The sequence below is a fragment of the Crassostrea angulata genome, unplaced genomic scaffold (genome assembly GCF_025612915.1).
Source record: "Crassostrea angulata isolate pt1a10 unplaced genomic scaffold, ASM2561291v2 HiC_scaffold_115, whole genome shotgun sequence".
In the NCBI taxonomy this organism is placed as follows: Eukaryota; Metazoa; Mollusca; class Bivalvia; order Ostreida; family Ostreidae; genus Magallana; species Magallana angulata.
The window spans coordinates 1,102-16,398 of NW_026441670.1; the positions used below are offsets into that span (position 1 = coordinate 1,102).

General features: G+C 32.7%; 1 protein-coding gene and 1 long non-coding RNA gene across 2 annotated transcripts; both read left to right on the forward strand.

The window, feature by feature from the left end:
* Positions 1-231: 231 nt before the first annotated feature.
* On the forward strand, positions 232-12,300 carry LOC128169314 (uncharacterized). Its single transcript, XR_008241521.1, has 3 exons — positions 232-1,123; positions 1,318-1,384; positions 12,169-12,300. It is a non-coding gene; the product is annotated as an uncharacterized LOC128169314 (long non-coding RNA).
* LOC128169313 (uncharacterized) lies at positions 4,632-9,412 on the forward strand. Its single transcript, XM_052835467.1, has 5 exons — positions 4,632-4,686; positions 6,227-6,349; positions 6,588-6,692; positions 7,663-7,788; positions 8,939-9,412. Exons 2-4 carry the CDS (start codon positions 6,235-6,237, stop codon positions 7,752-7,754), a joined length of 312 nt encoding a protein of 103 aa, XP_052691427.1. The 5' UTR covers positions 4,632-4,686; positions 6,227-6,234; the 3' UTR covers positions 7,755-7,788; positions 8,939-9,412.
* Positions 12,301-15,297: the final 2,997 nt, after the last annotated feature.

Here is a 15,297-nt window from a genome sequence, read left to right on the forward strand (position 1 = left end):
TGTATGTTTTGTTAACCACGTGGTATTGTTTTCCACTACTGTGTATTTTTAGTGTAGGCATGTGCACTGGCAAGTTATGCATATTAGCTAGTCTGCGCATGCGTAGTCATTGTTCATTTTGTAAACATCCATGATTGTCCACGGTTTGTGAAAGAAGATGTTTACATGAATTACGACCCAATCCGTCCATTTTTTCGATATTCTGCGACATCAACATTCACTAACGGGACCTGGTGTGTGTTCTCATACGTAACGTTATCTATATCCCGTTTTTTAACGATTTATCAAGGCTTCATGGTACTGCAGAAGTGATTTTCGCGCGGTTCAAAATGGCGCCAGTGACACTCCAGTCATAACATTGTTGCCCATCGATGTCAAAGTTATTGTGTGCGATGTACCAGAGACGTGGATGTGATTTATTATACAGCAGTTTGAACTTGTGTATATTTGCGTGTAATGTGTGAAAATATATGTGTCAACTTTTTCTGTTGTTTATTTCATAATGTCAAAATTGATAGTGGGCGATTCGCATGTGAAAAGACTCAAAACATTTTTAGGTTCACGTCGCTTCGCTAATTTTGTGTTTAATATATATGAACTCAAAGAGGTGAACTATTTCGGTAAAAGTGGAGGACTTGTGAACAATGGTCACCATCTATCCCTTATTACATCTGCAGTACGACGGTGTAGACCTCAGCACCTAATTGTTTTCATTGGAGGCAATGATTTGGACTCGAGTGAACTAGATTTTAGTTTGGAATGTATTGTTTCTAAATTGACTGCCTATGTGACTCAACTGAAAAGGTGTTTCCATTTAAAGTCTCTTACCGTGCTAAGTTTTCTCCCTAGAGAAGTTACTAGAAATATATACTTATTTATAATCAACGAGTCAAAAAAGCCAATAGACTTCTTAAGCAATTTTGTGCTTGTCACACAGTAACATTTTGGAAGCTAAGAGGATTCGCGGAAAGTCAGAAACCAATCTTATGCAACGGGTTCATCTTAATGACTTGGGGTTCCATAAACTGTTTAGACAGATTAGAGGTGTCCTATTAATTCAGCTAAGACAGGAACCCAAGCCTAGTCCTTCTGTAAACTGCAATGACGACAGGGGCTTCTAGCTGTAAATATTGCTTTGTAACCACCCATCGTGCAATTTTATTTCCCATATTTTTGTTTAATAAGTCTGATGTAAACTATGCGGTTACGCTTTAAGTAATTAACATTTTATCAAGTGTTCCTTAAACCTTTAACAATTTTATTAGATTAACCTTATGTTTGTAATATTATCTATTTAACCTGATATGTTTATTTCAGTTCAAAGCATCCAGATCAATCTGCAGACAAGATTTTGCATCACTTGTTATAATTTGTTTGGACAGAGGTAACAGCTTTGTTTTTGGTCTATGACAATTTACCAAACAAATACCAGAATATGAATATTTCTGGTTATTTTAAAGCTATATCAGCTTATTTGAATGAATATAAGATACAGCTCCAATGCTATGGCGGCAGGAACAATGATACATGTATGTTATAATAGGCAGTTTTGCAATGTTAACATATAAAACAGAGCCTCAGGCTATGCTAAGCAACTAAATTGGTGTACAAGTTGCAATGTTTATATATAAAATGATTTAGCTTGATGCAAGTATGCAATCAATTACTTTCGTCAATGTCTTCGAATACATTGCATGTCGTGATGCTGTTTAGCACAAATGTACACCTCTAATGCTATGGCATATGTAAGTTATAACACTACTAAATGTATGGCAGAATTCTTTCTGCTATAAGCAATGTGTTATATCATTTATAAAAAGCTTAACACTAATTGTCTGAGAGCATAATATATATATATATATATATATATATATATATATATATATATGTGTGTGTGTGTGTGTGTGTGTGTGTGTGTGTGTGTGTGTGTGTGTGTGTGTGTGTGTGTGTGTGTGTGTGTGTGTGTGTGTGTGTGTGTGTGTGTGTGTGTGTGTGTGTGTGTGTGTGTGTGTGTTTGTCTATGTACACTTCCGAGGTATTGTTTCTGTTTACACACCAACATACTGAGATATGTGTTAAATACCGAGGTACTTTTCCCGTAACCTCGGAATGTATACCTCATTTTATGCGTGTACAGCATGCAGAGATTACGTGGTTTAAATTAAGCAATAACCTCGGTAGGACGTCAAATGGTTGGTAGGTGTGTGTTCTATCAACATCGGGTCATATTTTGTCATTTTCAACTTTGAGCACACACTTTGTCAAACAAGGCCTCTGATTGGCTGAAAATTTGATTGGCTGTTTAACATTACTCGGAAATCAAAACACTACATTCGAGAGTCTCGGACATTTTGATTGGATTACACCGTGGCACAAATTCAGATAAATAGGTAAGTACATGTGAAAGATTCTATCTCTTTTTCTATTTTTAACAAGAAACGTATTTAATGTTAAACATGCTTAGGTGCAAAATGCTATGAGATACTTAAAATAAAACAGGAACGATTTTTGAAAAGCAACAAACACGTCTATTTCTCTATCATTCTCGTTGTTAAAACTTGAGTAAGATTTAAAACAGATTTCATGTTCTTCATTACAAAAAGGGGTTAAAGCAATATGAATTTATGAAAAATTGGTTTAATTTTAAAGTTTTCAAGATATATAGTTCTATACATTACAAGATATAGTAGTTTTCATGAATTGCGCGTATGAGAAAATTCGAATTGCCTCTACATGAAATTGATTTAACTTGCATCATGAAAGCGATTTTTCTTCTCATGATAAATATATAAAATTAATTCTAATAAATCTAAAATGTGTAAATCAAATCATTTAAGATTTATTGGCATGTAATTGTTATAAAAAATATTTATGCTGTTCATTTTTAACATATCAAACCATGTCCAGAATCATGGTTTGGTTTGCACACGCGCCATTTAAATGTGCTTTTTTAACTAATGAACACAGATGACATTCACAGTACTAAACAGTCATTGCATACAATGAAACAAAAACATTATTAATGAAAATGGACATGGCTGTGAGTTTTTAATTGATTCATCTTGATCTAAAAAAAAATCTTAAGTTGATAAATTCAACTTAAGTTGTGAATAACCAAAATTACTTTACTAGTTCTTCTACAATGCAGAAATGAATTTTGAATTATTAAGCGAGGATATATATCAGCAGATATTGTGTTGAATTGAAGATAACAACAGCAAAAAACCCAGCAACATAATGATAGAATTTAACAAAATAGCAAGGCAGCTTACTCTCTCTCTCTCTCTCTCTCTCTCTCTCTCTCTCTCTCTCTCATGAGACTCAGATAGTGATCCATGCATGTGATGATTAAGTATAATTATATTGTAAGGAACGATATGAATATAAAAGAAAGAAGTAAGAATTGACATGGATATGATAAGAGTATTTCAACATAAAATATAGTTCGATATATCTTTAGTTTTCCTGGCATTTTAACGATTTTGATATTTTACAAACTCTCTCTCTCTCTCTCTCTCTCTCTCTCTCTCTCTCTCTCTCTCTCTCTCTCTCTCTCTCTCTCTACCAAATGCAAACAGTGTTCACAAAACTAATTCCATCCTTTTAACTATTAATTTTCAGATTCACAAACAAATGATGTGCATGTTTGGTATATTCGTTTTGCAATCATCGTGTTTTTTAGTTTTAAAGGATTTTGATATTATTGATGGTTGTGATGTTTACAGTTATGATAATGGATTTTTAATCCTTTTCGAAAGTTACGTTTCCTTTATTGTTGCTAAACTGGTTTTAGAAGATATGGGATATTTTTATCAAACGATGAATGCGTGGTAAGTAGAATGTTGGAATGTGAAAAACCTCAAAATCATCCCTACCAGGTGAATTCAACCAGAGAATATTTTGTTGCAAACAAATAATAGTATATCCCTACATTTGGAAATGCTTCATATTGATCAAATCAAGTTAATGATACATGTAAATAACAATGAACACTTTCATTATTCGGATGATGTATGAAAAAGGCATAAATTTTGTCATTAAGATGTTTTAACCATAGGCGTCGGAACCATAAGGAAACATTTTTTTTTTGCTTGCTAAGATTCCTGGTACTAATCACTTGTAATGGAAATATAAAAGGTGACTGGTTTTCTTTTGTGTGACACTATTTGAAAAATTACAAAAAAATAACTCAATGTTTTTGCAAAGTTAGATCTAACCATAATGCACATTGCATCAAGGAGGGGCTAGTCCAACACCTCCCCCACTTTTTTCTCTCAGCAAACATAATTTTTCTTAAAGAAATTACAAGGAAGCTTCCGGTAGAATGTAAGGAATTGAAATGAATATACGGAAAAATTAATAATTACCGGATTAGGAATTTCATGATCTTGTGAAAATATGTTTTTGTAGGTAAGATTTTTTGAGTTATTGATATACAACACCCCCCCCCCCCCCCCCTCTCCCACACGGATTAAGGATTTCAGGATTTTGGGAAATAACTTTTTTTAGCTTGTCAAGTTTCAGATGATAAGTCCCCCCCCCCCCGCCCCCTCCCGATCCCGATAAATTGTCTGTATTTTATTTGGAAACGGGATCAGGATTACAATTATATAAAATAAATCACGGGATAGCCCCAAATGTAGTGGCGGAGTCTGACTTATTGAGAGATACACAGCATAATATATGGTACGACTTTACTGATTACATTCGATCCCTGTAGATTTTTAGCTCCTCCCAACATTTCAAAGCTTTAATAGACGAATGCATTTAGATGCATAATATGTTTTACGGACCGTTGTGGCGAGCGCAGCTCAGCAAAAGTTACACACAACATGTTACCTTGTCAAATAAATGATATTTTAACAATTATCAACTAACATCAAAGATTTTTTGAGAGATTGAGAGAGAGAGAGAGAGTTATGTATTTCTAAGTTTAAAAAAAATGTCAAAACACATATACTAGGCTGTAATTTCATCCCAACACGGTTTGTTGACCAGTGTGTTTTCCCATTTTAAAACTTAATGGGGTGACAATATGCAATATCTACAGAGTTTTTTTCCTCATTATTCTTTTCAGATTTGGTTCAAAATAATCAGGCTGTAACTTTTATAACAATAATATATATTTTTAATTTCCTCCCTAAGTTTACTGTACTTGCATGCAAAGTTAGCTTAAACAGGCTGGGCGGACTCCGAAAACACCGTCATTTATTGCGATTTTTTCAACTTCCATTTTGTAGCATATGTTAATTGGCCAGAGAGTGAACATGCATTGAATTTCAAAGTACTGGTATATTATTTTTTACTTTTACAGTCTTTGGAAATAAACTAAATGCATTGTTAATAAAAAATGCATGTAACATGTATATTGAAATAATACTGAATATAAGAAAGATTGGCCATTAAGAGCCTCTTTGTACCAAAAGTTTTTGGCGTCTTTGGCTAGGATATGAATAGTTTGAGATTCTTCCAACTTCCCGCTCCTTTTTAAGGATTAGGAAATGTTTTTCAAACATCAAAGACTTTTAGAATTCAAAATGAAATTTAACATGCATAAATATTAGACCCTCTGGCAGATCAATCTAAAGACTATGGTGTTCATGTGGCTGTCAAGACCTGTGGGCCTTTTGTTTGTTAAGTACTACATGTAGGTTTGTTGATGGTAGATAGGCAGCAATTTGAAATTTGCCTCTTATTAAAGCCATTTTTATTGAAGAGAAGTTAGCTATGCACCTCACATTTGTAACATTTTATTTGATATATACTTAAATGTTTTAATTGTTATAATATTTAACATTTAACAGATGGTTTAATTTCTTTTTTGTAGATAAAATGATCAAGAGCAGCCATGTATAATGAGTAAATATAGCTAGCATTGATGATGAATTTCCCATTGGGCTTTTAGCATTTGATTCAGATTTTGAATATTCAGAATCTTGTTCTTTCTGTGCAGATTTTTCTCTTGATGTGTTGGAGCTTTTTATTAATGGAAAAAATTTTCTTTGCTTTTTCTCTGCAGCTGAATTCAATGCATGTATATATTTTTGTAATTTAATGGGATTTCATTTCTCAAAGTATGTACTTATTTAATTCCACATTATAGGAGGACACAATAAGAAAAAGGTATTGCCATCTTGTATAAGTTGATGTCATGCAAAATCGCTAATTTTATAGGTCTGTGATGTTTAAGCTAATTCTACATTCAAAATCTTAAATCTATTTATAGACTGCCTAATGAAACACTACATATTGCTACATATATGTAGAATGGGAACATTTTTGACTGCATTTGACAATGGATACATTTCTAAATTTAGTGGAAGGTCCTTAGATGAAATTGCCTGTGAAGGTAAATATTTTTATTGCAAGTAAACTTGTAATAGGCAATTAAATTAAAAGATAATAGTCAGATAAGAAAATTAGTTGGCTAATATAACAAAGAAATGTTATTTTAAAATTAAAAGTCGCAGATAAGAAAATGAGTTGACTAATAAGATCAAAAACTGTCATTTAAAAATTCCTTTAACCTAGTGTCTGTATTTTGTTGATATTATTAACATAACTCCATTTGTTTCTTTTAATTGTAGACATATATTCAAATGATGATGATGATGATGATGATGATGATGATGTTGGAAAAGAACGAGCCAGAAAAAAGAAAACTGGACCTAAGCCTTCAAAACTCCCAACAGGTAAAAGCACAAGAGTCCTTTTTCAAAGCATATGTCAATACAAACACAATGAATTTGAAGATCCTGTTGCTGAAAAACTTTCTACATTTTCAAAGTATGATTTTTGTGATATGAAATGTTTAGAACTGTAGTTTCATTCAAGAACTGTGGTTTTATTCATTGTCATTGGCATCAGTTTTTGTAGAATATTGTAAAACAAAGCTTCAAGAACACTTATATTAAAGGTAGTCTGCATGTGTGTCTATAATTGAGAAATATCTGATAATTTGTAGTAAGGTGCCTACTATGTATGTGTATACTAGAAAACACTGAGGCAGTGTCTGTGTATCTATATTTGGAAATGCTGATAATGCATAGTGAGGTATATATGTGTGTTTATATTGGGGAAACACCCATAATGCATAGTGAGGTATCTATGTTTGTATTCAACTGGGGGAAACAAACATAATGCATCGTGAAGTATATATGTCTATATTAAGGAAACACCCACAATGAGGTATGTGTGTGTCTTTATTAGAGAAATATCCATAATACATACATGTAGTCAGGTATATGTGTGTTAATTTAAGGGAAATACTGATAATGCATTGTGAGGTATATGTGTGATTATATTGGGGAAACACCCATAATGCATAGTGAGGTATATGTGTTTTTATTGGGGAAACACCCAAAATGCATAGTGAGGTATATATGTGTGTTTATATTGGGGAAGCGCCTATAATACACACTGAGATATATGTCTGTCTATATTAGGGAAACATCCATAATGCATAGTGAGGTATATGTGTATCAATATTAGGGAAACACTGAGAATGCATATTGAGGTATATGTGTGTCTATTTTGAGGAATTATTCATAATGCATAGTGAGGTATATGTGTATTTATTTTTAAGAAAAACTAATAATGCTTAGTGGAGTATCAGTTTATTTTGAATAGAAAACAATTATATTTCGTAGCTGTATGTTGTAGACATAGATGTGAGTGATGAACATGATGGCAATGATGATGATGATGATGAAGATGGGGATGATCATGTTGGGAAAGAACGAGCTAGAAAATAGAAAACTGGTCCTAAGCCTTCAAAACTCCCAACAGGTAAAAGCACAAGTGTCCTTTTTCAGAGCATATGTCAATACAAACACCATGAATTTAAAGATTCTAATGCTGATTTTTTTTTTACATTTTCCAAGTATGACTCTTGTGATATGACTTGAATATTTAGAACTGTAGTTTCATTCAAGAACTGTGGTTTTATTCATTTTCATTGGCATCTAATTTGTAGAGAATTAAAAATAAAACAGTTTCAAGAACACTTAAATTTAAGGTAGTCTACATCTGTGTCTATAATGAGAAATCACTGATAATTTGTAGGAATGTATGTGTGAATACTAGAAAAAACTGATGCAGTGTCTGCGTATCTATATTTGGAAACACTGATAATGCATAGTGAGGTATATGTGTGTTTATATTTGGAAACACCCTGTCCCATAATGCATAGTGAGGTATATGTTTGTCTATATTGGGGAAACATCGATAGTGCATATTGAGGTATATGTGTGTTTATATTGGAGAGACATCCATAATGCGTAGTGAGGTATATGTGTGTTTAAATTGGGGAAACACTCATAATGCATAGTGAGGTATATATATGTCTATATTGGGGAAACATCCATAATGCATAGTGAGGTATATGTGTGTATATATTGGGGAAACACTGATAATGCATAGTGAGGTAAATGTGTCTCTATTTGGGAAATTCCCACAAAGCATAGTGAGGTATATGTGTGTGTATATTGGGGAAACACCACTAATGCATAGTGAGGTATATATGTCTATATTGGGGAAACATCCATAATGCATAGTGAGGTATACATGTATGTGTGTATATATTTGGGAAACACTGATAATGCATAGTGAGGTATATGTGTCTCTATTTGGGAAATTCCCTTAATACATAGTGAGGTATATGTGTGACTATATTTGGGAAACACCCATAATGCATATTGAGGTATATGTGTCTTTATTAAAGAATCGCTGAAAGTGCTAATTTGGGTATCAGTAAAAATTTTTAATTTGAGAAACGCTTTTAAATTGAGGTACATGTAAATTCATATATATTGGATTTATTTATGAACTTTTTCACAAGTACCTCACTATTCATTTTAACTTATACCCTATACTCATTTGTTTTTTTAACTGTTGAATGAATAAATGAATTGAAAGATGATTTTGCATTTCATTAAAGGTAAAACTGTATGTCGAGAGGAAGAGGAAGCAAATTCAATAAAGAAGCCTTGCAAGAATTGTGGGAACATTTTTTTTAGGACTTTTTGCAATTGGTTTTTGTTTGTCGTCATGTGGTGTTCATTTTGTGCTGACAATTAAATAATTTTAATTTCTTTCAAACTACATGGCCTAATTTTTCCAAATTCTTTTGATATGATGTATGATTTGGGTAAGGGGGACATAAATGGTAATTTCATTTCTCTTCCACACTGTGTCCTTGGTCAGCAGGGCCAAAATGCTAAAAAGAAAATCTATACTTCCACACATCTGAAAGAAAACTGAATTCAGTTGTAAATTTTATATTAGTTTTTTTACTCCAGAATGTAGTTTAATTACATGCATATATGATATTCCTTTATTGAGGTCTGTGTCTGGGCTAGTTACTCAGGTGACCGTTAATACCTGTTGGCCTGTTTGGTTTAAAAACAATTCAATTTTAGAACTTGAAGAGTCACCTTGCTTTTTTAGTGTGTAAACATCACTGTTCAAATTTATTGAAATTCTCAAAAAATTGATTGTCTTTAAACTGGGAATTAATTCCTTTGAAAGATTGTTTATTCATTTAACAAAGCTGTATTTTACTTATTGATAAGTGAAAATACATTGGATAATTTTCTTTTCTTTGCACGTATGTATTTTTTCTAAATAACGACAAAGTAATTTCAATGAATTAATAAAGATTAAAAAAAACACGGGAATTAATTCCTTTGAAATATTGTTTATTCATTTAACAAAGCTGTATTTTACTTATTAATAAGTGAAAATATATTGGATGATTTTTTTTCCGTTGCACGTATGTATTTTGTTTATAATGACAAAGTCATTTTAATGAATTAATAAAGATAAAAAAAAAAAGAAGAAAGAATTGTTATACTTGCTTCACGACAATTTTTTGACCTTATACTTTTTGCAAGAATTTACAGGGTAAAAAGATTTACTCTTGTCTATCAAAAAGTCCATCAGTCCTGGTTGTTTATTTTACTTGTTAAGGAGTTTGTGTTTAGATCTCTAGAATCATTTTTTTTTAATTCGCAGATATGTTTAGTTATTGGGAAGTTAAAATGCATATTCACATGGAATTCTGATTCTGTTATATTTTGAATAATGCACTTTTAATCTAAAAAGAATGACCAGTATTGCAGAAATTAGAGAAAGAGTTCATTAAAGCAACTCTTATGATTATCATATTCCAATTGAGATTTTCCTGAACCTTAGTAATGAAAAAGGACATGTCTACATTTGCAGTTTGACAGGAAATCCTCCATTTATCATCTGGTTGTGTCTCTTTAAAAATATGTACTATTTAGGCTCGCTGGTCAATAAATTACATGTAAACATCTTGCAGTATATATTTACATTCTCCAGTATCTTTGCCTATTATAACATTACGTATCGTATTTATACTATATAACCTATATAACTTCCAATGACGCCAAATTGAGGCGCCATTGCTAATTTATATTCACATATTTAATTGTACAATGGCTAAAAATTGTATAAATATAAGCAATAATGATTCATTCTTTGAATATTATGAAGTGATAATTTCAGTCGGGGCGTGATCGAATTTATCATAAAGCCCTTCGGGCATTATTGGATTTGATCACGCCCCGACCGAAATTATTACCTCATAATATTCAAAGAATGATCCTTTATTCATTAAATAAATGAAGTAGGATTAATCAAGTCGTTAAAAACTTAAACTGCTTATTAGCATACATATGATTTCTGTAAGAGATTGAGATTATACATAAACAACCCCCCCCCCCCCCATATTTACATTTTTCGATATTACATTTTGTGTTGATCTCGATGCAAAATATAATAACGCAAAATCTTATGATAGAAAGTGGACTATCTATAGCTTAATTTGTAATTTGTAAATATAACAATATAATGTTACAGCTAATGTTGATCATAGATACCAAAGGAGATATCAACAGCGAATGTGTCACTCTTGGTCTTAGTGAATGCATACTGATCTAGATCGAATCCATCTTTATACTGTATACTCATTTTGAATATATTTTAGGGAATAAAATAACATTTACTGTAGGATGAAAACGTTTCAGGTCTTGAATTTACTCCATATCAGTGTAACTTTTATTGTACGGTGATCTTTAAATCATAACTGACATGTTCTCAAAATAAACCTTGGTATTGCCCGATTCATCATGATATTTGCAACAACAAAAACAAAAAAAAAAAAAGATTTATTTGCTGTGCATGTTACATCGCAATTTTGACATGCCATCAAAATAGCTTTTGCTTGCCATTTTCATTCAATCAGCGGTCATTACTATATAATGATGACTAGCTCCAATCAGATATATTTTGTTATTTTACAATATCAACACATAATTGCACTCGTGGTTACCTCTAATATACCCATTTCAAAATGGATTCATAAATACATTGCATAGTATTATAAATAGAAAACTAGTATCTCTGGAAAAGAAGCCCAAACTTTATTACATTTTGCGCTTATCTCAACGCAAAATGTAATAGTGGGAATTTATTACATTTTTCGTTATTACTTTTCGCGTCGCTACAACCCATTCTGAACAAAACATTAAAATTGCTGCCCTTATAATTCTTCAGTGCTATCAAATTTCAGCTTGTAGGCGTTTTAGAGTATCATGAATGCCGTTTTTGTGAATTTTGCGAATATTGCATGCAAAGTAAATAAATCAAAGAATAATTCGCGAGAGTTATATTTGTTGGATTTATATCAGTCGACCATGACTATTAAAACATCAGCATCTTCCTTTTATTTAAAACAACGTTAATAATTTGAGTAAATGTGAAAAAAAGTAGAAACAGAATATATACATTCTGAGGTATATACCATATTTGGGCATGACCATTACAGGAATACCTCGGGTTGTATAGAAAATTTCTATTTGTTTTGCAAGGTTATCGTTGAGAATTCTAAAAATTATGGATGATCGATGAAATTTAATGTTTGATTCGAACTAAATCTACTATGGCAGTTATCGGTAACTTCAGTAGAAAGCATATACCTCTGAACGTTTTCATGGAAATCTATACCTCGTTATGTGATATAAACCAGTATGTGTGTGTGTGTGTGTGTGTGTGTGTGTGTGTGTGTGTGTGTGTGTGTGTGTGTGTGTGTGTGCATGTACATGTATATTAATTTTGAAAGGTAATTGTTATCTGGTTTCAAAGGAGACCGCCTAATTGATGAACGAGTACAGTGTGCACAGGTTGCCGTTAAAGACTCTTTGACATCAAGAGGAAGGCTAGAGCGATTCATTTCAAAGTCTGAAGACGTTCATAGATTGATGAATTTCCTTGAAGTAAGTGAAATTAAATGGAATTTAATTATAAGTTTTGATTAATTCAAATATTTCAGTATTTTCAATTCATGAAAAATCTTTCTAAGGTTGAAAAAAAATAAGGAGCATAAATCTCTATTCTTTTCTTTGAATTAAAAATTGAATGCTTATTTTACAGGCCATTTATAAGCTGACATACAACACCGGTATGGCAGGAGATCCTTGTACTGTCCACTATTACAGGAACCTATTGGGCCATAGAAGTGCTAAAGGACCAGTAAAAAATGCATATAGAGCGTACAAGATGCTTTATTACACAATACTTGATGCCATCTGCGTAATACTCTTTATGGACAAGTTTGAGTCAGCAGACATAAGTGATGTAACACTTCCAGATTTTTCACAAATGACACCCAATGATAGCATTCAATGGCTCAATAGCATTTGCCAGGAGCTGGTGAGGAAATATTTCTTTGAAAATGCTGAAGACATTGTTGAAGAAATTAGAAATGTTCTTGAAAATCCTCAGCATGAGGAAAATTACTGGACCTCGTCAATAGAGAATGGCCGTTTTAAGTGTCATCATTGTGAAAAGGATTATAAAAGAGTAAGTTCTTTAAAAGCGCACGAATCTGGAATGCATGGAGTCTCTTTGAGTAACCCGAAGAAAAAGAAAGAACTCAGCAGTGATGAATTGCAAGATTATATTTTAATGCTTTTCAAACTCACTATGCTCCATCGGAACTTTGACAGTGGTGTAGATATGGGGGATGGAGGACGATGCATAAGATCTGCTAAGTATGAGCTTCCAATTTATCATAAGACAAACAAAATCAAGTACACTATCTGCTCCATTCATACGACTGCATTATCTTCAGGACTTCTTAACCCGGACCAGGAGGAGCGCTTTATTGCAAACCGATTTGTGAACATCCAAGGTGGCAAGAATAATAATATTGCACTTGATGAGTACATTGAAATGTTAAACAGGGACACCAAGGCATCATGTACAGGACACAAGACAAAAGACAGCATATTAAAACATGCCAAAGAGTATTTACAAAACAATTTGAAGAGGCTGGTGAATTGGGTCAAAGGAAAGGATTTCATCATCTCCCTTCTTATGCAACTGATGTGGTAAAGGATTTATTAGCGCAACACGTACTACAGAAAGTGGAAAACAGGAAGCTAAATGTTAAATTGACTGGCTTAGACAGAAATCCATTTTCCAATTGTTCTGTAGGCCTGTCAACTATGCTGCACCGCCATAGACCATGGTCACCATATGGACGATTAAGAGACTGTAAATTTTGAACTGGTTTTGTTTGACTGTTAAATCATCATGCATTTGTCATAATTTTGCAAGGGGCCTTCATGAACTGGAATGTTTAATTGTAATCAATTCAGCACAGGAGCACACAAGAATATATATAAAGGCTGCATCAATTATAATTGTCTAGGGTTTTAAAGAAATACATTACTAATATTTTAATTACCGATATATTCAATTCTATTAGTTTCAGTAGGTATTATCTCTAAAAACTGGCGTGTGGCATACACCAGTACATTATGATTTACATGATAAAGCATTGGCTTCCATAATTGTTATAAATAGCTCAGATATTTAAGAATAAACAAAAAATGACCTTTTTTCTTTCATTTTATTACAGCATTTAACTTATGCAGATTCAATGATTGAATTTACTTAGAATGTACCCTGGCAAAGTGTTTTAAAAGGGTTGGATGGATTTATAAATGATCACAATGTTTTTTTTTCATTTACTGCAGAATGTACCTTACGGTAAATACTATATACATCAAAACAGGTAAAATTATTCTGGCTCTATGTTTGAGTCGGAATCAGAATCTTCTGATACATGGACACCAATTACATTTTTAGAGGTGCCTGAAAACAATTTTTCCAAAGGAAGTAGAGTACAATTTCCACAAGTACATGCGTTTTGACAAATATCACAACATGAACAATCTCCTGAATAAGATTCCACTTCTTCAAGTTCGCTTTCCTTGAGAAATGATTTCATCATTTGAATTCTTCTGCAGTCATTACACTGAAACAGGTTCTTCACATCTTGTTCACAATGGATGAGATGATGAGAATTGTAAAGCAAAAAGGCAACAGTCTTTTCACCATCTCTACCTGCGCGGCCAATTTCTTGTAGAACGTCAAGAATTGAATGAGGAAGACCAAAAAGAATAATACTAGAAAGGCCTTTGAAATCTTCACCCATACCCAAGGCATTTGTAGAAATAATAACTCTTGTAGGGCTCTCCTCTTCTCGAATCAAAGATAATGCAGTTCCTTTGATTGATTCATCTGTCTCTGAATGGTACATAGCAACATGTGAGTTTATTTCCTCGGGTAATTCATCCATAACATAATCATAAATTTTTGCAACATCACTTATTGACTTGCAATATACAAGAGTTCGTGGAAATTTATTTCCCAAGTCCACAAGTCCATCAACTAACCATGTCATTGCCATTTCAATGTCATTCGCCACTTTCTTCACAACATATTTAATGTTCCTCTTGTCAGGAGATAAGTACACAAATGTAAAGCCTGGCTTAAAAGAGACCACTTTCAAAACACGTTTCTGTACTTTCAGTGTGCATGTGGCACTCAAAGCAATTGGAGCTGCATTTGGAAAGATGGATCGCAGTTCTCCAATGTCACCAAACCATTTTCTAAATGCTTTCTTGTGAATATGTTCATCAGCTTGTCCCCTGAAATATTTGTTTAATGTGTAAAGAATAGCAGTTGGTGCAATTCATGTGCAATTGAAGACACCATTTTAGCTTATTTTACAAATCTTTAAACCTTCATTAAATAGATTTTTGGTTTACGAAATAAGTTTTGAGAGAACCGTTTCTTCGCCGAGGACACCTAAACGAGTGTATAGCTTGACTGATATATGCTGTCTTTGTGGGTTTTCGTTTGTTGTAAAGGAGATAGATAGAGAGGGCAATGTTCAGGTGAAGAAATTATTCCGATTGAAAT